The sequence below is a fragment of the Aspergillus aculeatus genome (assembly GCF_001890905.1).
Source record: "Aspergillus aculeatus ATCC 16872 unplaced genomic scaffold ASPACscaffold_4, whole genome shotgun sequence".
Taxonomy (NCBI): Eukaryota; Fungi; Ascomycota; class Eurotiomycetes; order Eurotiales; family Aspergillaceae; genus Aspergillus; species Aspergillus aculeatus.
In genome coordinates, this window is record NW_017962979.1 from 2,001,547 (window position 1) to 2,020,325 (window position 18,779).

Genomic DNA, 18,779 nt, shown 5'->3' on the forward strand with positions numbered 1-18,779 from the left:
TATGCACTGTATGCGGTAAAGTAAATCTGTGATCAAAAGAATACGAGAGGGTATATATACATATGACTTTCCCGCTTGGGTGCTGCAAAATGCCATGAACAAAAAAGTATTGTACGTCTCCATAAAACGCCGACTGCAGATGAGCCCCCTGTGTCATAAAAAGTGAAGGGCCGTCTTCCCGAGATCTAGAATTCCATTTCATCGTCATCGTCCTGCGTCGCATCGTATCCACCGTTAGCCATCTCTTCCGCCAGCTCCTCCCTCCGAGCCTGTTCTCTGGATGCGCCGATGCGTCTAAGGACCAGAAAAGTTAGCCAGCTGCAACAACCAAAGAAGAACCTTCCCGTGATGTACACGGGAAATGATCATACCGGAGCCCATCGACCACCCCGGAGATAAACCTCCGTCCCTCACCGAGCTCGATTGCCCCGACGCCCGTCAGCGCCACGCCGCCTCCGCCCATCGCCGCGGCATCCAGCGCGTCCACGCCGGACCGGATCTTGGCCATGCGCACCTCGCGCAGCTCCTTCAGCAGCCGGCGGGTCTGGTCGGGGTCCACCAGGTCGTCGCTCGCCGCGTCCAGAAGCATATTCCCGACCTCGAGCCAGTGGAAGGGCAGCGTCTGCAGCTCCTGCGGTGGGACATGGTCGCGCGCGACGTTCTGCGGCAGAAACGGCGGCGCCGGGTAGTACTTCTCGCCGTCCGGGGTGTAGCGCGGGGTGGCGACGGCGGGCTCGCCGCGGTCGTGGAGGAGGGGTTGGCCCGGTAGGGGCGGCGGCGGGGAGAAGGTGTCCTTGTATTCTTCGTATTGGGTCTCGATGTCCAGGATGAAGGAGAGGGACTCCGGATGGAGCCACGAGGGCGGGAGGATGTTGGCGCGTCGTTGGCGTTTGAGGAGAAGCGCGAGCCAGAGGGGGAGGGAGGCGCGTCGGGGGGGAATGAGAGGTTTAACGGGGCCCTAGTGCATTCGAGCTTTAGATTCTTCCATATGCGCAAAGAGCGAGAGCGAGATGCTGGTGCGGAGTGGGGAAAGGAGTATAGAGACGCGGCTCGGTTGCATGTGAGTGAGTGGTTTATGGAAATCCGACTTAATAAGGCGAACGGGGAAATGGATTGAAGCATTTCAGGAGTGCTTTCTCGATCGCCAGAACTTACACCAAGCAACTCCAGGCCTTCCAGACGCTGACGCGGCAGGATAGTGACCATCTCCATCTCGGCCAGAAAGGAGATCTCCGGGGGCGTGATGCCCCGCGGGAGGGGAAAGGCCATTGTCCCTCAGTCAGGCAAATTGGGCGATGGAAAGAGATCGAAGGCTCAGCAGAGGAACACGGCCCATGCCCTGTGATCAATTTCTAATGGCTGAAAAGAGAGCAAAATGTGAACGACGATCTATTCAGTCATGCCATTCAAGATCAAAGAAAGATTGACAGGCGTGTGGGAAGGCGGTCTGTTTGCCCGGTTTGCAGCGGCATTTATTCTTCCCTTTTTCGGAGCTGTTGGACTTGATCCATATTGTACTGTACTTTCCCCTCCAATTGTGAAAGCATGAGTTTCTTTTGAAAAGGCATCCTTCATCATGAATGCGCAACCGAAGTCAGGCGTGGTTTTGGCCGCTCGCTATGCCGTGCCCTTTTGTTTGCTGTTGATCCCCATCTGGCTGAGCAGGATCAATGCTCACGTCCCCGAACCATATCTGGACGAAGCGTTCCACGTTCCTCAAGCACAGGCTTACTGGGCTCACAAATGGACGCATTGGGATCCTAAAATTACCACTCCTCCGGGGCTGTATCTCTGGTCCTATGGGCTGTGCGCGGTTCTTCTGTTCCTTCGTGGTTCGCCTACGGAGCTTACCCCGGAAGTGCTGCGTGCGACCAACGTGGCAGCTACTGCCATTGCGCTACCGTATCGCTTGCAGACGTTGTTGGATAGATTGCGCAAGACTCGCAATACACGTCCCTCTGGGGCTTGGCTCAGCCATACTGTGCTGAACATCTGCCTCTTCCCGCCCATTTTCTTCTTTTCTGGGCTTTACTACACCGATATTCTTGCCTTGCTGGTGGTTGTTGAAGCATACAACTGGGACCTCAAACGTTCCGCAGACGGCGCGTGGGCTCCACTCAAGACCGGGGCTTTCATTCTCCTCGGACTGCTAGCGTTGGCGTTTAGACAGACGAACATCTTCTGGGGAGCTATCTTTCTAGGCGGACTGCAGGTTATCCGGCAGCTGAGACTAAAATCTAAGCCGTGCCGGTCGTCGGGTCTCGCGGATATTGCTCGACAGGGATGGCAGAATGAGCTGTACGACCCTCTCGTCTCGGAGGCGTCTATTGAAGGTGGGCTTTCTGTTCCTGAGGCTTGTTGTTGGCTTGGTTGACAATTCTAGATTATTTCAAAACCTCTATTTCACTGCTAACGGTTGCCGTGGGAAATCTCGGCGCCGTGATCAGTACTTCTATTCCGTACCTCCTCATCCTCGCCGGATTTGGTGCATTCGTCTTCTGGAATGATGGTGTTGTCCTAGGTGAGTTTGTCCGTCTGCAGAAAGCCCTCATGTCGCCCACTGATAATCCCCAGGGCACAAGGAATTCCACACTGCGGGCATTCATCTGCCGCAGATGCTCTACATCTGGCCCTACATTGTGTTTTTCTCCTGGCCACTACTCCTTGGACCCGTCATCAACTTGGCTCTTCCCAAGTCCCTCCTTCCAAAGTTTATCGATTTCGGTTTCCCCAAGAAACAGAAGGGACTCCCAAAGTTGCTGACAGCACTTATTGTGATCCCAATTATGCTAGCTGTGGTCCACTTCAATACCATTGTGCATCCATTTACGCTGGCTGACAACCGTCATTACGTCTTCTACGCTTTCCGGATTCTTCTACGAACCCATCCAGCGGTCAAGTACGCCGCGGTTGTCGTCTACTTCCTTTGCGCATGGATGGCAATCTCTGCCCTCGGTTTCTCCACTGCCCCTCAGCCGCCCCAGATGAGGCAGATTTCGCAACCTGCAGCCTGGCAGTACCCGGAGCAGCAGAAAGAGCCGACTCAGAAGAAGGCGGAAGGCAAGCAGAAGACAGCAAAGAAGGCTGTCAAGGCACCTAAGCCGGCGGCACCCAAGCCGGAGCCCATTTCCGAGGAGGCATTCGCCAGGATTCAAGCCCACCTCATTCAGCGCCAGAAGCAGCAGCAAGGGGCGCCGCAGGTGAGCTTCGTGCTCGTCTGGCTCGCGGCCACGGCGTTGTCTCTCATCACTGCTCCTCTGGTTGAGCCACGATACTTCATCATTCCGTGGGTCATGTGGCGTCTTCACCTTCCGCCGCAGCCGACGCCGTTGGTGCACCGGCGTCCCCAGACTGCTATTGATGAACTCAACGCAAAGATGGCTACAAACTTTCCGTTGTTCCTGGAGACCTACTGGTTCTTGGTTATTAACGCGGTGACCGGATACATTTTCTTGTACTGTGGGTTTGAATGGCCGCAGGAACCAGGCAAGATCCAGCGGTTCATGTGGTGAGATTGGGGCTAGGTTGAGAGTGTATAGTATATAGAATCTCTGTAAAATAGTGTATTATTAGTGTATCCAATTGATTATTTGTGGTAAACTAGCCAGACAACGTATCAAAGATGATAGTAGACCTTCAATGGTGGCATGGCAGCTGCGGTGGTACGCAAGCCGAAAATCGACTGTTCCGCCCACTTCCTTCTCCGCACCAACCTCACTTCTCCAACTTTTTGTTCGCTTTCATTGAATCTGCCTCCATGATGGACGAACCAGACCGTCCTTCGAAACGAGCAAAAGTTCTCGCGACAACTACGAAGCACGAGGGCTCTGGCGAAGGTCATGCGCCTAGTCATGACGATAGCACCGATTCCATCAGACCCCTAGCTTCGCTGCACCGCTCCATTACACCTCCATTATCATCCCGCTCCCTCAGGGACCCCGCACCACCGCCGCCACCAGCCCACGACTCCATATCCTCCTCGCCAAGTAAATCACAGCCATGCAGTCTGGACCAGAAAGTCCTCCCCTCACCCATCCAACTCACCCACATCCGAGACTTCTCACCCTCCTCCGGCAACAATGTCGACACGGTCCGACTCCGCGATATCCTAGGCGACCCCATGATCCGCGAATGCTGGCAATTCAACTACCTCCACGATGTAGATTTCCTGATGAGCCAATTCGACGAGGACGTGCGAGCCCTTGTCAAGCTGAAGGTGGTGCACGGGTCGTGGAAGCGAGAGGCGCCGAACCGGGTGCGCATTGATGTATGTTTCTTGCCGTCACGAATTGAAGAACCTCAGAGAATCACAGTTGACTAACATCTCCACCTCAGGAAGCATGCGCACGATACCCCAATGTCGAGGCGATCGTGGCCTACATGCCCGAAGCCTTCGGGACCCATCACTCCAAGATGATGGTTCTCTTGCGACACGATGACTGTGCCCAGTGCGTCTCTTTCCCGCTGCCCTAGTATGAAGTGTACGTGTGTATGTGAATGGGGAGCTATGAGCTAAACCTTGACGAAATAGAGTTGTCATCCACACGGCCAACATGATCCCGGGCGATTGGGCGAATATGACCCAAGCGGTGTGGCGATCCCCTCTCCTTCCGCTGAGCACGAGGAGAGATACAGTTGATCCGAGCGAAAGCGACGACCATCAACAACTCCCCGGATCAGGAGCCAGGTTCAAACGAGACCTGCTGGCTTATTTGGCTGAGTATGGGTTCAAGAAGACGGGTCCGCTGGTCAGGCAACTGCGCCAGTATGATTTTGGGGCTGTGCGGGCGGCTCTCGTTGCCAGCGTGCCGTCCAAGCAGAAGTTGAGCGAGGCGGATGCGCGGGTCAAGACGCTTTGGGGGTGGGTGGCGTTGAAGGATGTGTTGAAGGATGTGCCTCTCGCCGTTTGTGATATCAAGATGGAGGGCAAAGCCAGCTCCGAAGGAAAGGAGAAGGAGAAGAAGAAGAGGCCGCACATTGTTGTTCAGGTGAGTTTGAGGTTCTGTCTGTATCGGCGCTTGTGCTACTGCTACTACTGCAAGTATGTGATCATGCTGATCTGCTCCAGATCTCCTCGGTGGCGTCACTTGGGCAAACAGACAAATGGCTGAGAGATGTCCTGTTCGCATCCCTGGCGCCTAAGAGAGAGGCCTCCCAACCGCGGTACTCTATCGTCTTCCCCACGCCGGATGAGATCCGACGCTCCTTGAACGGGTACGGATCCGGTGGCTCTATCCACATGAAACTGCAGAGCGCGGCTCAGCAGAAGCAGCTACAGTATATGCGCCCCTTTCTGTGCCGTTGGGCAGGGGATGATGATGATGATGATGATCAGCAACCCGCCGAACCACGACGCGAAGCGGGCCGCCGACGTGCGGCGCCGCATATCAAAACATACATCCGGTTCTCTACGGAAGAGATGGTGACGATCGATTGGGCTATGGTCACGTCGGCGAATCTGTCTACACAGGCGTGGGGTGCGGCGGTCAATGCGAACGGGGAGGTGCGGATCTGCAGCTGGGAGATCGGCGTGGTGGTGTGGCCGGAGTTGTTGACCAGAGGATCACCGGACACCGATACCACTGCTCCTACAAAGACAGTGATGACGCCGTGCCATCGAACAGACACCCCCGCTACCGCTGCAGACGATGCCGCCGTCACAGTCGGCTTCCGGATGCCATACGATCTCCCTCTAACCCCGTATCACGCAGAAGACATCCCCTGGTGCGCCACAGCCAGTCACAGCGAGCCCGACTGGTTTGGACAGACATGGGAAGGTTGAGAATGGAAAGCCCAAGTGACACCAGACCACTCGACATGTATATATGACTTACCCAACCCACACCCCTCAACTCTATACAATCGACAACCTCCCCTTGATTCAGGGAACCAACAAGACAAGACGGGACGGCAGAATATGCTTCTTCGCTCATAAAATTGCATAATCAAGAGGACACACACACTCATTCGACTACCCATAGGCCAAATGGAAGAGAGAATTGAACCAAGAAAAAAACAGGGAGAACCCAAAGCAGATAGCAACAAGTTCCCAGAGTTTCATAGCCAACAAGTGTAGGTGTGTTTACTTTCTTCTTCTACTGGGTACCGTACTTCTCAATGAGGTCGTTAACCTCCTTGATGTAGTTGGCCTGCGCGCGCTGCTGGCTGATGTGGCTGATCTCCTTCCAGGCGTTGTACTTGTACTTGGACTGTTGGTTTTGGATATGCTTAGTTAGCCCGCTTATTCCTCACAATCCCCCTTGGAGGCTACCTGCCAGCCTCCGGGGGTAAATGCAAGACCAGTGTGGGATGGTAAACTCACCTCCAACTGATAGAAAGAAGGCTGAGCGGGCTCCTCGTTTCTCGAGCGCTTAAAGTACTTGTAAAGCTGCAGAGCAAAACAAAAGAATCAGCATCGGCATCGGCACCGGCAATCCAAAGATTTGATCATAGAACGTTCTCCTTGGATAAGCTCTTCTGGACAAAAAACACATACAGTCAACATCTCGGTCTGCCCGGGCTCGGAAGCCAGCTGCTTGACGAGCAGGGTGGCGAACTCGAAGGCGCTCTGCAGGGCGGCGGCCTGCTCGCCCTCGACGGTGGCGCTGTCATCGCCGGCCAGGACGACCGCGATGGCGGCGGAGAAGGCGTCGGCGTTGACCTTGTCGGCGGCGGCCTGCACCGCGGGGGTGTACTGGGCCTTGGACTGGGCGGCCGAGAGGGCGGTGGTGAAGGCGGAGACGGACATTTTGGAGGATGTTTTTTTCTTTTTTTCGTGAAAGGGGGTTGAAGTTGAGGAGTGGGAAGGAAAGGGACGAAAGAAGAGGGGAAATCAGATGGATTGATGGATTGATGGAGGGGGTGTGACTTGGTCAATGGTTGAATGGTGGGGGTGGAGGGGTGGGTTTGTTTTGTTTGTTTGTTTTGGTTTGGTTTGGTGGGGCTGACGCTTGGAGAAAGAGGGGATTGTTGAGATCACGTTTGTTTTCTACGTACTCGTTTAATGTCAGCTGTCAAGAAGGTTAAGGTTGACTGTAGATGTTCTATTCATGACAGCTTTATGCCTATGTGCATCTAGGGATGATAAATTAACACCGGAATATGAACACAGAAAGGGAAAAACAGAATGACAACTCTAGCATCTGATCCATCCACCAACGCCCAACCAATTTGTAACTTGACCAACTGCGCTCAAAAAAGACTCAAAATTTCGAAGTACAGTTCAAGATCTACCAGTCAACCGCCCAGCCGTTCTTCTCCAAAAACTCCTCACACACCCCCTTTAACGCATAGTTGGGCCGGAGGTCATCCGCTGTCATGGGTACGCGCGTGATCGGGTCGACCTTGGACTGTTCCACGTACTTGGTGATCGCAACACGCTCGAAGCTGGTCCCGGACGGGGTAATCACCGGATCGTGCATGATCTCGAATGTGATCGGGTCGATGAGGTAATCGGGTACAACCTGTTGTAGTAGTGGTAGTCACACAAAGTCAGCTTTCTAGACCCCAAAATGCCTCCACTATGTTAGGAAACTCACCCGTTCCTGAACCTCTCCCTTCGACGCAATGGCAAACGTCTCCCGCAACACCTGTAGCGTCTTCTCCGTATCCTCCCGGAGCGCCTTCTGGTCCTCCGAGAAACCGATCTGGCCGATCTCCCCGCGGTCCAACTGTCCCCGGAGGTCCTCCAGTGCTCGCTGCAGGTCCGCCTCGATCAACCGTTCCACACTCGCCAGAGTGCCGTTCATCTCCCGCACGCGGGCCGCCTCCTTCGCTGCCCACAGCTGCTGCTTCGCGCGCAGGACCGTCTTGGACAGATTCTCCGACTGCACATTCTTGGCCGCCAGGCTCGCCTGGTATGCCTCCGTCGCGACCTCGTGCGCCTCCTGCGGCCGTTGCAGCTCCAACAGGGCCTGCGCCAGATAGTAGCGACTCTTCAGGCTGGCGGGGTTCTTCGCGCCGTACAAGTCGATCGCGGCGCGCGCGTCCTGCTCGACGCCGGCCCAGTTCTCGAGCTTCATGCGGGTGATCGACCGGTTGGAGAAGAACGTAGGCTCTTTCGGGTTCTTTTGGATACTGCAGTGGGAGCCCCGGGGCAACTTAGTTGGCAAGATGTCTTTGCAGCATGACAAGCGAGGAAGACTCTCGCAAGCAAGAAGGGGCAGGACTCATAGATTTCTTCCCCGTGTATTGAGGCTGGACTCACGCTTGAGAAAACATCTCCTCCGCACCGGCATAGTCGCCCGCCTTGTAGAGCTGATTGCCCTTATCTTTGAGTTCGAAGGCCATTGTTGTGGTGCTACCGTGCCCGCCGTACACAGGGGTCTGAGGATTCTGGGTGCGAAAACAGAAGGAGATATCCGAGAGCGTCGGGGTTCGTCAGCAGAAAGGTGCTTGATGCGAGGCCTCAACAACCTGTCTGTGAGAGTTTTTCGTCCCTTTTTTTTGTGTTGGTGCCCGTGAATGAGTAATTGAGCGGAGCGATCGGTTTCTGGTGGGGCCCAGTCCAGTAATGATCCACTGCTCGGTGCGGAGCTAATGCGGTCCTGCGATACAGTAGAATGGCGGTAGAAGTTCGGGAAATGCTTTCACCTCATGTATGCAGCGCGATTGTGTTGGAAAGGAGGCCAAAAAGGGGGGTGTGCTTGGATGGCAAGACACGCGACCGGAGTAGGCTCAGTCAGTATGTCTCACGGTAAGAAAGCAAAGCACTTCGGCGCTCGTTTGGATCGGGGAGGCGCGGACTGGCGCTATCCTCATAGGAAAGGGAAGCCCGAGACAGTCAGGAGGTTTGTGCGCCATTGTTGCTCAGGTAGACACGACCCTTGATGTATCTGTGACTTGCTCCTGTCCTTTTGTAAATCGAAGCTGATCGACCCCCGCAGAATGATAGCTGAGTCAGCACATTAGCCGCAGAACGAAAGTATGGGGTAACTAGTCGCAATATACGGAGATTGGAGAGAGCAAGTAAAAACGTTGCGGGAATTATGATGGGATGGAAGTTCAAATATGGTAACTACGGGCTGCTACGGTCATATTGAAGTCTCAGTTGGTATTTCATTGAACCACAATTTTGCTAAGTCAGAGCTAGAGGGGATATGAGCAATTGGCCTGCCAATATAATCCCATTCATCAGGCGGTTATCGTCAATTTCGCTTTGAGGTAGGTATTTATTTAGGTGTTCAAGAGTGACTAGGTTCGGATCCAGTCCGCAACCAGGTCGCTTCGCTCGAAAATTATTATCGAAGACAGGCTAACGATCTTCGCATCCTCTGATGAGCAGAGGGGATTTCGAGTGATTGACGGATAATGTGTCACAATTCACACAGGGCTTGTTCTTGCTTCAGGCCGTCTACTGAGCGGCAGCAGCTTGACTGAAGAGTTGGGCTTCGTAGTCGGAGATAGCTTGGACCTTCTCGGCGGAGGCGCTCTTGGGGTCGAAGCGGTAGGTCAACCACTCGTTGGCGAGCTTCTTGGCAAGCTCAATACCAATGACGCGCTGGCCGAAGCAGAGCACCTGAGCATCGTTGCTAAGGATTGAGCGCTCGACGGAGAAAGAGTCGTGCGCCGTCACAGCACGAATCCCGGGTACTTTGTTGGCAGAGATAGCGACCCCGAGACCAGTGCCGCAGATAAACAGCCCGCGGTCTGCCTTGCCCTCCTTGATGAGTTTGGCGCCAGCGACAGCGGGATGAGGGTACGCTGTCTTGTCTGTAGTGGAGTTGACGCCTACGTCGAGGATAGAGTCGACCAGCGGGCTTTTCGACAAGGCGGCCTTGAGGGTTTCCTTATAGGGCTGACCAGCCTCATCGCAGGCCATGACGATGCGGAGGGGCTTGAGATCGGTAGACATGATGGGTATTAAGCGATTAACAGGTGAAATGTGATGTATAATGGACCCTCGCGAATGAGACGGACAGGAAGGGTGGACTATATGTCTGATAAAGGACAAGAGTGGATGATGGAACAATGATGAAAAAAATGTAGTCTGGGACTGGGATCGAATCAGCCTTTATATCCTCCTCCACCGAATCCTTCCTCGAGCTCTCTTTCTTTTGGACCCGAACAGAATGCCGGCTGAGCCTGGGTGCGTGCCTCTTGAGACCCAAACTTTGGTGTTTAATGAGGGGAGAGGACACTGCTCACTGCTCCAATCAGCGCCTTCGACAGCATCCGGTGCATTCAGCACACTGCAGTAAGACTGCAGTACGTGCAGTACGAACAATATCTGACGCGCGCACCTCCAGAGGTCGCTTGTCTCCACACCAGCGATCGTTCCAAAGAAGCCTGTTCCGATGGAATGCAGGTTGATTGAATGTTTGGTTCTGGCAGGTCCACCATGGCGTCATGAGCTTATCCGCCGGGGAAAGGGAGACTCCCAATATCTGTTCCGATTAATGTACCTTAATTATTACCTACTCATCCAGTGTTACATACCAAGATAGTCGTCCAAATTCGGAAACCCGGCGTTGCATGGAACCAATGATCCACAATGGATCCGTTCATCCTTCAGTCGCCCGCCAGGCTAGTTTATCAACAATTATCCTCGGCTCTGGACGCGACTCCCAGCCAGGCACCAAATTTTGAAATCAATGTGTTTGATGTTTGGACCGCAATGCTCCTCTTGCCTTGAAATGTATAACGTTGTTACTGATCCTTTCCAGTGCAGAGCAAGCTAACCATCCTCGGATAGCGTCTGTACCGATTTGACTTACTCCTCGACACCGCCTCTGAAGTACACGACTACACCCACCATGCATTCCTGAGTCGTTGTTTGGCACCTGTCTCTGCCTCATGCTGGGTGGCTTGCAGAAGAACCAAAGAACCCCTTTTTTTTTCTCTTTGCAGATGGTTGGTACTAGCTAAGGTATGCAGGTCGACGTATCAAGTCTATCATTCATTGATGCGCAAACCAGCTCCTCGCCGTGCTGACGATTGATCGACTCTCTTCCAACATCTCCGGCTCTGTTAGGAGTATCTGAGTAACCTTTATGACATGGGAGGCTCAAACCCGGTGCCTGGTTACGCCGCAGTGGCTGCCGTGGTTAGATTGAGAATTGTTAACCTAGAAGAGTATAAACTGCAGACCGAAAATCTGCAGAGGTACTGTACGCGAGGCTTTTACTCGCCCTATCAGCAGGCACAATCTCCTATCCTTGCGAAGACAGGCCAGGGTAAAGTCGGAACCAGCAGGAGACATGATTTAGTTACGTCGATGGGCTGCCGTTCAGGTCCATTAATGAAGCCGACCAAAACTTGAGGAGCTTCCAGACAATGACGACCCAATGGGGTGGGCGGAACACCACCACACTCTAGAGAAATGTTGCAGATTGCATATGATATGTTTGCGCCGATGCAGTGATGTGTCGTCCAAGCCGAAAATGTCGACTCTGTCCGGTACGGTACGAGTACTGTACATAGGGACTACCGTATGGAGTAGATACCTCTAACTCATTCATAGATCCAGGCGCGGCGCACATCGGAGTGGGTTTTGGAGTGGATTGCACGCTCGATTCTCCACTCCCGCCCCACGGCGGATCGACTGAGCTGCCAACGTGCCTAGACTACTTTTACTACGTAGTCATCTTATATATTGATTGTTGTTTAATGCAGCCCATCAATTAGTATTATGCACTGTAGTCGAGTGCCTCTGAATTATGAATATGTTGCCTGCGATTCCGGATCTTGCGACTCTCCGTATCTTACCGTACTCAAAAGAGTCATCCGTACCTTTAGGTCTTTCATCTTTCCCAAGCAAGCCATGCTGCAAGCCACCATCTTAGAGGGGGCAAGACCGGGGTCGATCAACCCCTCCTCCTGCCGTGCCACAATACTGCATCCATCTTCATTTTCAGCACGAGATTATAGAAGAATAGAGTGGTTCCATATGGTAGAGTAGAGTTTCCACCCCTCCGTGAGATGTCCCGGTACTGTGCGTTGACATCATCTCGTGTTCCAAGCACTAGCCAGGTATGCGATGTCAGCTGCGTTCTTTTCCTCTCCTTCAGCTGAAGTTGGCTCTGCCCTTCTCTTCCAGTCTCAGCAAGCATGCCAGAAACCTGCACATACTCATAAATCTCAATTTTGATTGCTTCTCTGAAACTAGAGATGCAACACGAAGTAGCGCATGCACCGGGCCTGGTACGGAGTAGTCTATGAACTAAAGGGCACTACGGCCGTGCCCCTCCTTTCCCAGCAGCATCTTACCCCACCCCGTCATCCGATCCTATCGCTCCGATAACCGATACCACTCCAGAGTCCAGACTGTACTGACATTCCTGTTTGATTCAAGGGTGACAGCAAAGCTCCCGATTTGGGACTAGTAGACCGCTTCCTCAGATTCCTCCAAGTGGTTTTGAAGGATCCATGACTCGCCAAACTATCCCCGAGCCAACAGCTTGAACCTCGACTGAACATCCACCACCACCACAACTATTTGTTCCCATCACCACCACCATCATCATCACCACCACCACCACTACCGTCAATCACCATAACCAGCCACCATGACATTAACATACCCTACCCTCCCCCCAACCCTCCTCATCATCTCCCTAAAGATGTACTTCACCCCCGCCCGCACCCAAGAATACTGCCGCGCCCTCCTCGACCCGCAGAATAAAATCGTCCGACCCTCACACCACAACTCCAAGCTCCTCCTAGCCCTCATCCCCGACTTCCTCACCATCTACCCCTGCGCCGAGATCATCAAGCAATGGGAAGCAGCGACATCGCCACCCCAACAACAACAGCAACAACAACAAGACCGGACATTCCTCCTCGGCGCCCAAGACTGCTTCTGGGAGACTCAAGGCCCCTACACCGGCGAGGTCTCGCCGTCCGCTCTGCGGGCGCTGGGCGTCTCGATCGTGGAACTCGGCCATGCGGAGCGCCGCGATCTCTTCGGCGAGACCGACAAGCAGACCGGCCGCAAGGCGGCGGCCGTGTGCGCCAACGGCATGGTCCCCTTGGTGTGCATCGGCGAGGTCACCGCCCCGGGCCCCGTCGCCTCGCAGGCTGTCGGGCGCGCGGTGCAAGAGTGTGCGGGCCAGGTGCGCGCGGTGCTGGACGCCATCCCCGCGGACGCGCCGGTCATCTTTGCCTACGAGCCGGTCTGGGCGATTGGGAAGCCGGCGCCCGCGGGCGTGGAGCATATTGCTGCGGTGGTGGAGGGGATTAAGGCTGTGGGCATGGGGAGTGGTGGTACCGCCGGCAGCCGCGCGGGGGAGGTCCGCATTCTCTATGGGGGAAGTGCCGGCCCCGGGCTGTGGGGCGCGGGCGGGCTGGGCAAGGCCGTCGATGGCATGTTCCTGGGGAGGTTCGCCCACGAGATTGATGGGGTTCGCAAGGTGGTTCGCGAGGTCGAGGAGACGATAGGCTTGACGGCGTGAGTGAGAGTCGGGAAATTTTTGTTCCTGTGTATTGAACGGTTTTCAAGTCGGTACGCGACTATTCCATTGAGCAATGGCAGTACGAGGCAGGATCCAATACCTGACCTGACATGATACGAGTTGAAACCGCCAAAATTATTCTTTTCGAAGCTGGCTATTCTCTAAAAGGCAATGCCGAAACAATGGCATGCTGCCTTTCCGCCGGGGGTAGGAGGGGCGACAATGCTTTGCCAAATCTCCAACTTCTCTTCTCGTGCTCGGGATGGTTGTTCTTGGTGCTTCCGGGGATCTGGACTCCCGTCGAACTTGCGCGGAGTTGGTCCCGTGCGGGGAAAGAAAAAAAACACGTGGGGGCACCTGACCTTTCCCCAACTGCTTATTACGGAAATGGTGCATCATTAGTGGCTCGGTCTTTCATGCTTCATGCTTCATGCTTCATGCCTCATCTCCTCCCCCGGCTAGGAGGCTCGGTGGGACTATTGATGGTCTAACAGTTAACTTACTTTTAATCTATTTACAGCGACAGCGGGACCGGACCCGGAATCTCCTTCTATGGACGAGTAACCACCCCCAACCCCCCCCAAAAACACTCCGGCCCCTCTTTCTAAACACTTCTCAACAAATCTATTGCTGCTTCTTGCCCTCGCGCATCTCCTGCTTCACGCGCGTGACCGTTCCCATGCCCCCGTAAGTGATAGCCGTGTACATCATTGCAACCGAGGCTCCAGCGTCCAGAACTGCTTGCGCCTGCTGGCCGTTGGTGACACCGCCGGAAGCGAAAATGACCTTCCGGGCCAGGCTGTCCGAGGATTTCGGAGGCTCCACCGAGGGAGTGTTCTCTGTGTCCGGCTCGACCTGGGCCACGGTCGTGGTGGCCTCCGCGGCGGCTCCCGTCAGCTCCGGAGTGTTGGGAGTGGCATCGAGCATCGCCCGGTAACGAGCGACAAGCGAGACGGTACGGTCGAACAGCTGGGGTCCGGAATAACCTCCCGTTTCCTTCAAGGTCTCCTGCTCCGCAGCCGGTAGGGTGACTCCCTTGGGGAGAGCATCAGGACGACGGTTGGTGGTGTTACCGACGATCACACCGTCCACACCGGAACTCCACACAGCCTGGCAGATGCCAGAGACCTGCTCGTCTGCATCCTCGTCGGGGCTAACCTTCACCATGACATAGGGCTTGGTGGTGCGATCAATGCTCTTGGCAGCTCCGACAACGGCCTTCAGGATGGCCGTCAGGGGAGCAGTCGCCTGGAGGTCACGCAGACCGGGGGTGTTGGGACTAGAGACGTTCACAACCAGGATATCAGCGTACTTAGCCACGCGGTCCACGCAATACACGTAGTCACGCTTGATGGCCTCGATGTCGTTGTCAGGGGTGACCTTGTTCTTAGCCACCTGCACAGCAAGAAGCTTGCCGGGCCGCAGACTACCTGGAGGCACGCCGGCCTCGCCGTTGAGCACGCGCTTCTCAGCCAGTTCATGCTCCCCGAATCCATTAGCGTAGGCGAAATCCTTGACACGCTGCTCAAGCACGGCAGCCATGTGGTCGGCACCCTTGGAGTTGAGGCCGTAGCGGTTGATCATGGCGTTCTGGGAGACGACACGGAATACGCGAGGACGGGGATTCCCATCCTGCGGCAGAGGGGTCGTTCCACCGACCTCGACAATGGCAGGCCCGATTTCGAACAGCGGATCCGGGATGTCAGCGTGCTTGTCCAGTCCACCAGAGATACCAATAGGGTTGGAAAGAGTGTATCCGAAGACCTAACGACGGCGGAACAAAATCAGCAAGATGTCATGGATAGACCCTCTTCCTCACCCCCCCCCCCCCCACACCTAGGTAAAAGAGAAGCCAGGCCTTACCTCCGTCACCAATGACCCATCTCCGTCCGGATCGCCCCGTTCTCTGGGATTAAGACCGTACTTGTAGAGCGTCTTCAAGATATCCACGCCGAAGTGATGCGCATCCTCCGCATCGGGGAACAACGCCCTAACCAACGGAACCACACCGTACCGATGCACACTGGCCCTAGTATCCGTGGCATACACGTACCCGACGAGCGCACCCAACGCCAGCGTCGTTCCGATGACCGTCCTCTTGAGCCCACGACCGGCCTTCTTGGGTGCCTCCTTCGCCACCGTCTCCGCAGTCTCCGCAGCCTTGGCCGCGTTCTCCTTCACCGTCGCTTCGGCGGCCTCGGCCGCAGCCTCCGTGGCCTTCTCGCCCGACGAGGCAAATCGCACCTGACCCAAGAGTTGCGCGGGGAATGGCATTGAGCGGCGATAAAGCATCGAGGAGGGAACGGGGGACGCGGTGCACTGGAGGCGCAGAGAGCGTGGAAGTGCGCGGGCTCGCGAGGCCCTCCAGACTGCGTTGGCGGCCATTGTGAGTTGTTTCCGGGGGAGCGGCGTCAGTGAACAGTGATTGTTCTAATTCTTGTCAAGTGTTGCGTTCTTCGCCGGGAAGAACTCGGTTTCAAGGAGGTTGAGAAAGGTTGATGACCTATCTGGATGGTAGTGGGTAGGGTGTTAGTTAAATGGTTTCAAGTGACGTGCTCATGGTAAGTAAGAGCTTTCTATGCTATACAGAGGAGGCATTGAAAGGGAATTGCAGGTAAAGGAGGGATAGGAGGTCCAAGAAGTCGACGACTTTGAGATGTGTATGGTATATGGAGAAACTTCCAGCGATAATAAGACAGGTATAACAAGTATGGGAATGTGATAAACCAAGTGATTCAACTTTTGCAATTGTGACGGAGTGCCTCCACCGCAGTGTATACGAGCGTCTGGTATTTCAAGAGTCGCATAGAGCCCAGGCCACTGCATATGGCCTTCACTGAAGCTTCCGGTTCTTTCTGCCATTCCCCGCGAAAACGGAGTGGAACCGCGCGGGTTGAAAATGGCTGCATGAGGAAGGGAAGAACAACAAAAATCGACTTACCACACCCGCCTAATGCTTGAGTTGCGTGCAATTGAGAGCAGCTCTTGCGCAGTATTGATGGGAAAGTGAAGCGAGCCGAGATTGAGCAGCAATCGTAGGCTTGAGTAGTAAAGAAAAGAGCCCCGACTCGGGAGGGAGGGGATACAGCCGGCTTTGCGACAGCCGAAGTCAAGCCGACAACGGACGGTTTTCGAGGCGGTGGGGTGAATTCAAGCGGCAGAATTATGCGGGCCTGGATGCGGAGGGACAGGCGAGCAGGCGGTGTGTAGTATTATTACGAGGATTGATAGTAATCGACAATAGATTAGCGATCAGCACGTCAGATTTCCATGTTCAATTGACTAGAAATAGATATTTACGGTATAATACAAGGTGCGCTTGTCCAATCCGCCAGCATCGTCCAACTTGGAAACACAAATAGATACTAAATGTCTAGCGTTGAGGAATGCAGGTGAGTGCAGATTTGAGCACAAGATAAGGAACCCAATCGAGCTGAAGTGAACTTTCGCTATGTTTCAGAACTCCAAGATCACGCATACCGCCTTGGAACGCCTGCGCTTTTGCTGCCATGACTTCGTGGCTGTCTCAGCCGTCCAGAGTGCATGCGTCTGCTTGGTACATGTTGGGAACATCTGAAGTGGCGGACGACAGCAATGTTTGGTGAAGAAGCTGAAGAAAAGACTTGTATTAAACGAATGAGAGAGTATGTTAACAAATGCAATGCACACCCAGTAGGACAAGGAGCAGGGCATGATAGGCATGGATACCACTGCCCCACGTGAATAGGAATGGCGGTAGATGGCGGTAGAGAAGAGCGATGCGGTGGCTGGTTCACTCGTCGCTCATATCGTCGTCATCTGCATCGTGAGGAGTTGGCTCCCGCTCAACGCTTGCGTCGCGGTGAGCAGATGCATCGAACTCGTCCTCATCCTTGGTGGCTTCCGGCTCGGATTCTTCCGGGGCGGGAGGCATACTTTTCGAATATTTCGGGTCAATGGCAAGTCTGTGTTGAGCCCGCTTGTATGCCTCCGCCTCATCTGGATCGCGGATGACAACTTGCATCTGATCAACTTGGTCTTCTTTCGTCTTGGGCCGCGTAGGGGCGAGACCCGCCTGCGCAATGGTACGGGCTCTCTCGGGCTTCAAACGAGTCTTTCCAAGAATGGGATAGTAGTAGGCGGCCACCTGTCTCGCAGACAAGCTGTCGCGCTGGCCTCCTCGCACCTCAGAAGGATCAAAAAGCGTGACGGCTATGTCTCGCTGCTTCTGGCTATCACCGAGGGTTTGAGCGCTGGTAGCATATGTACGAGCACGATCGTAACGGTGAAACTTGGTACCGTCAGGCCCGTCATGAGTGTACAGCTCTTCACTATTACGGTCCGGGTTGGTCAACTGCAGACTTGCAGAAACGCTCTTGGCCATCTCTTTCTTCTCGGGTAAGAACAGATCGTAGTCCCAGGGAATGGGACCGGGGTCAGGATACAAATCAGGATTTGACTTGTGCAGGGCGGCCTTGGTCGCGTGCTCCTCGCATATGCGCTCCTCTGGTGCAGACGGATGTAGAATTGCCACATCCATGCGCTTGTCTCTCTTATTTGATATCTCCTGGATGGGTGTTTTATCGAACTTGAATTGAACGAAGCCTCCTGGATCAGGGAATCCTTGTAGATCAGGAAGGAGAGGGAAGAACCCGACCGGCTTCAATTTAGGATTGTCAGGATGCACTGGATGAGCCCATGCATCAAGTTCGAGCTTCGTCGCAGTGTGCCCCTTAATGCTGCTCGCCGTATCTTCGCCAACATGCTTGCTATTGGGGTACGCGATGTCGAACCCTTTCTGGAGGTACTTCTTGATATAGATAGGGTCATCCTGTGACCGGCCTTTGTCGAGGGAACGCGACTTTGTTCTGACTGTCGTGACCTTGGGGCTATCCGGCGCACGAAGCCCCGCAGAAATGTATTGTGTGCGACGGAGGAAACTGACGTTGGTGTTTTTCGGGGCAGGGTTCTTCAGCTGTTCCGGTGTCATGAGAAGTGCGAGATCGGCGGGGTCAAGGGGTTCGGGGTTCTCGGGAGCCATGATAGCTACACGTTAATTGCTGTCAGCAATTGCGCCAAAGACCTTATGCGCACAGGATTGACAAACGCACCACTCTCATCGCCCAGATGCAGGCCGGGAATACCGACCAAGTCGAGGGGCATACCACCCTCGGCGTCAACATCGATGTTAGGTTCCTCGCGACGAGCCAGATTGGCCGTGAAACCTGGTGTCAAAAATCGTTGGAGGCCCTCATGAGGTATCTCCATGAACTTCGGAGGCATGTCCGGCGGAGGTAGGTCATTGCGATAGCGTAGAGATGCGATGTACTCTTGGTGAAAGCCCCCCGAGGAGCTGCTGTCCTTTGATTTCGACATTGTGTCTTGTGAGCTTTGAGAATATCTACTACC

General features: G+C 54.5%; 9 protein-coding genes across 9 annotated transcripts; 3 read left to right on the top strand and 6 right to left on the bottom strand.

The window, feature by feature from the left end:
- Positions 1 to 11: 11 nt before the first annotated feature.
- Positions 12 to 1,291, bottom strand: psf2 (DNA replication protein PSF2). The gene is made up of 3 exons (XM_020197870.1): positions 1,156 to 1,291; positions 372 to 958; positions 12 to 294 (listed from the first exon to the last, which is right to left on the bottom strand). Exons 1-3 carry the CDS (start codon positions 1,267 to 1,269, stop codon positions 186 to 188), a joined length of 810 nt encoding a protein of 269 aa, XP_020058822.1. The 5' UTR covers positions 1,270 to 1,291; the 3' UTR covers positions 12 to 185.
- A 229-nt stretch (positions 1,292 to 1,520) lies between these two features.
- Positions 1,521 to 3,604, top strand: alg10 (dolichyl-P-Glc:Glc(2)Man(9)GlcNAc(2)-PP-dolichol alpha-1,2- glucosyltransferase). Its single transcript, XM_020197871.1, has 3 exons — positions 1,521 to 2,333; positions 2,384 to 2,521; positions 2,575 to 3,604. The coding sequence occupies exons 1-3, from the start codon at positions 1,577 to 1,579 to the stop codon at positions 3,510 to 3,512; spliced, it is 1,833 nt and encodes a 610-aa protein (XP_020058823.1). The 5' UTR covers positions 1,521 to 1,576; the 3' UTR covers positions 3,513 to 3,604.
- Positions 3,605 to 3,655: 51 nt separating this feature from the next.
- Positions 3,656 to 5,782, top strand: ASPACDRAFT_1866199 (tyrosyl-DNA phosphodiesterase 1; the record flags this gene model as incomplete). Its single annotated transcript, XM_020197872.1, has 4 exons — positions 3,656 to 4,267; positions 4,336 to 4,448; positions 4,532 to 4,988; positions 5,069 to 5,782. The coding sequence occupies exons 1-4, from the start codon at positions 3,758 to 3,760 to the stop codon at positions 5,780 to 5,782; spliced, it is 1,794 nt and encodes a 597-aa protein (XP_020058824.1). The 5' UTR covers positions 3,656 to 3,757.
- Positions 5,783 to 6,095: 313 nt separating this feature from the next.
- ASPACDRAFT_58793 (uncharacterized protein) lies at positions 6,096 to 6,748 on the bottom strand (the record flags this gene model as incomplete). Its single annotated transcript, XM_020203388.1, has 3 exons — positions 6,096 to 6,209; positions 6,323 to 6,388; positions 6,497 to 6,748. The coding sequence occupies 3 exons, from the start codon at positions 6,746 to 6,748 to the stop codon at positions 6,096 to 6,098; spliced, it is 432 nt and encodes a 143-aa protein (XP_020058825.1).
- A 303-nt stretch (positions 6,749 to 7,051) lies between these two features.
- ASPACDRAFT_76883 (putative U-box domain protein) lies at positions 7,052 to 8,716 on the bottom strand. Its single transcript, XM_020204814.1, has 3 exons — positions 8,207 to 8,716; positions 7,539 to 8,076; positions 7,052 to 7,463 (listed from the first exon to the last, which is right to left on the bottom strand). Exons 1-3 carry the CDS (start codon positions 8,287 to 8,289, stop codon positions 7,230 to 7,232), a joined length of 855 nt encoding a protein of 284 aa, XP_020058826.1. The 5' UTR covers positions 8,290 to 8,716; the 3' UTR covers positions 7,052 to 7,229.
- Positions 8,717 to 9,051: 335 nt separating this feature from the next.
- ASPACDRAFT_76884 (RpiB/LacA/LacB family sugar-phosphate isomerase) lies at positions 9,052 to 9,856 on the bottom strand (the record flags this gene model as incomplete). The annotated part of the gene is made up of 1 exon (XM_020204815.1): positions 9,052 to 9,856. The coding sequence occupies one exon, from the start codon at positions 9,851 to 9,853 to the stop codon at positions 9,353 to 9,355; it is 501 nt and encodes a 166-aa protein (XP_020058827.1). The 3' UTR covers positions 9,052 to 9,352.
- Positions 9,857 to 12,506: 2,650 nt separating this feature from the next.
- On the top strand, positions 12,507 to 13,391 carry ASPACDRAFT_51030 (triose-phosphate isomerase; the record flags this gene model as incomplete). The annotated part of the gene is made up of 1 exon (XM_020202424.1): positions 12,507 to 13,391. The coding sequence occupies one exon, from the start codon at positions 12,507 to 12,509 to the stop codon at positions 13,389 to 13,391; it is 885 nt and encodes a 294-aa protein (XP_020058828.1).
- Positions 13,392 to 14,015: 624 nt separating this feature from the next.
- Positions 14,016 to 15,665, bottom strand: ASPACDRAFT_25185 (dihydroorotate dehydrogenase 2; the record flags this gene model as incomplete). The annotated part of the gene is made up of 2 exons (XM_020199309.1): positions 14,016 to 15,155; positions 15,255 to 15,665. The coding sequence occupies 2 exons, from the start codon at positions 15,663 to 15,665 to the stop codon at positions 14,016 to 14,018; spliced, it is 1,551 nt and encodes a 516-aa protein (XP_020058829.1).
- A 1,498-nt stretch (positions 15,666 to 17,163) lies between these two features.
- Positions 17,164 to 18,746, bottom strand: ASPACDRAFT_25388 (uncharacterized protein; the record flags this gene model as incomplete). Its single annotated transcript, XM_020199329.1, has 2 exons — positions 17,164 to 18,416; positions 18,482 to 18,746. The coding sequence occupies 2 exons, from the start codon at positions 18,744 to 18,746 to the stop codon at positions 17,164 to 17,166; spliced, it is 1,518 nt and encodes a 505-aa protein (XP_020058830.1).
- Between the last annotated feature and the right edge of the window lie 33 nt (positions 18,747 to 18,779).

What these genes read in the sequence shown, in the direction of transcription:
- ASPACDRAFT_76883 (XM_020204814.1), bottom strand. Translation starts at nt 8,289, where the DNA reads ATGGCCTTCGAACTCAAAGATAAGGGCAATCAGCTCTACAAGGCGGGC. An exon ending in GAGGAGATGTTTTCTCAAGC is followed by an intron (nt 8,077 to 8,206) that starts GTGAGTCCAGCC and finishes CTCCCACTGCAG; the next exon opens with TATCCAAAAGAACCCGAAAG. An exon ending in AGGGAGAGGTTCAGGAACGG is followed by an intron (nt 7,464 to 7,538) that starts GTGAGTTTCCTA and finishes CTACTACAACAG; the next exon opens with GTTGTACCCGATTACCTCAT.
- psf2 (XM_020197870.1), bottom strand. Translation starts at nt 1,269, where the DNA reads ATGGCCTTTCCCCTCCCGCGGGGCATCACGCCCCCGGAGATCTCCTTT. An exon ending in AAGGCCTGGAGTTGCTTGGT is followed by an intron (nt 959 to 1,155) that starts GTAAGTTCTGGC and finishes CGAATGCACTAG; the next exon opens with GGCCCCGTTAAACCTCTCAT. An exon ending in GGGGTGGTCGATGGGCTCCG is followed by an intron (nt 295 to 371) that starts GTATGATCATTT and finishes TCTGGTCCTTAG; the next exon opens with ACGCATCGGCGCATCCAGAG.
- alg10 (XM_020197871.1), top strand. Translation starts at nt 1,577, where the DNA reads ATGAATGCGCAACCGAAGTCAGGCGTGGTTTTGGCCGCTCGCTATGCC. An exon ending in CTCGGAGGCGTCTATTGAAG is followed by an intron (nt 2,334 to 2,383) that starts GTGGGCTTTCTG and finishes TGACAATTCTAG; the next exon opens with ATTATTTCAAAACCTCTATT. An exon ending in GAATGATGGTGTTGTCCTAG is followed by an intron (nt 2,522 to 2,574) that starts GTGAGTTTGTCC and finishes GATAATCCCCAG; the next exon opens with GGCACAAGGAATTCCACACT.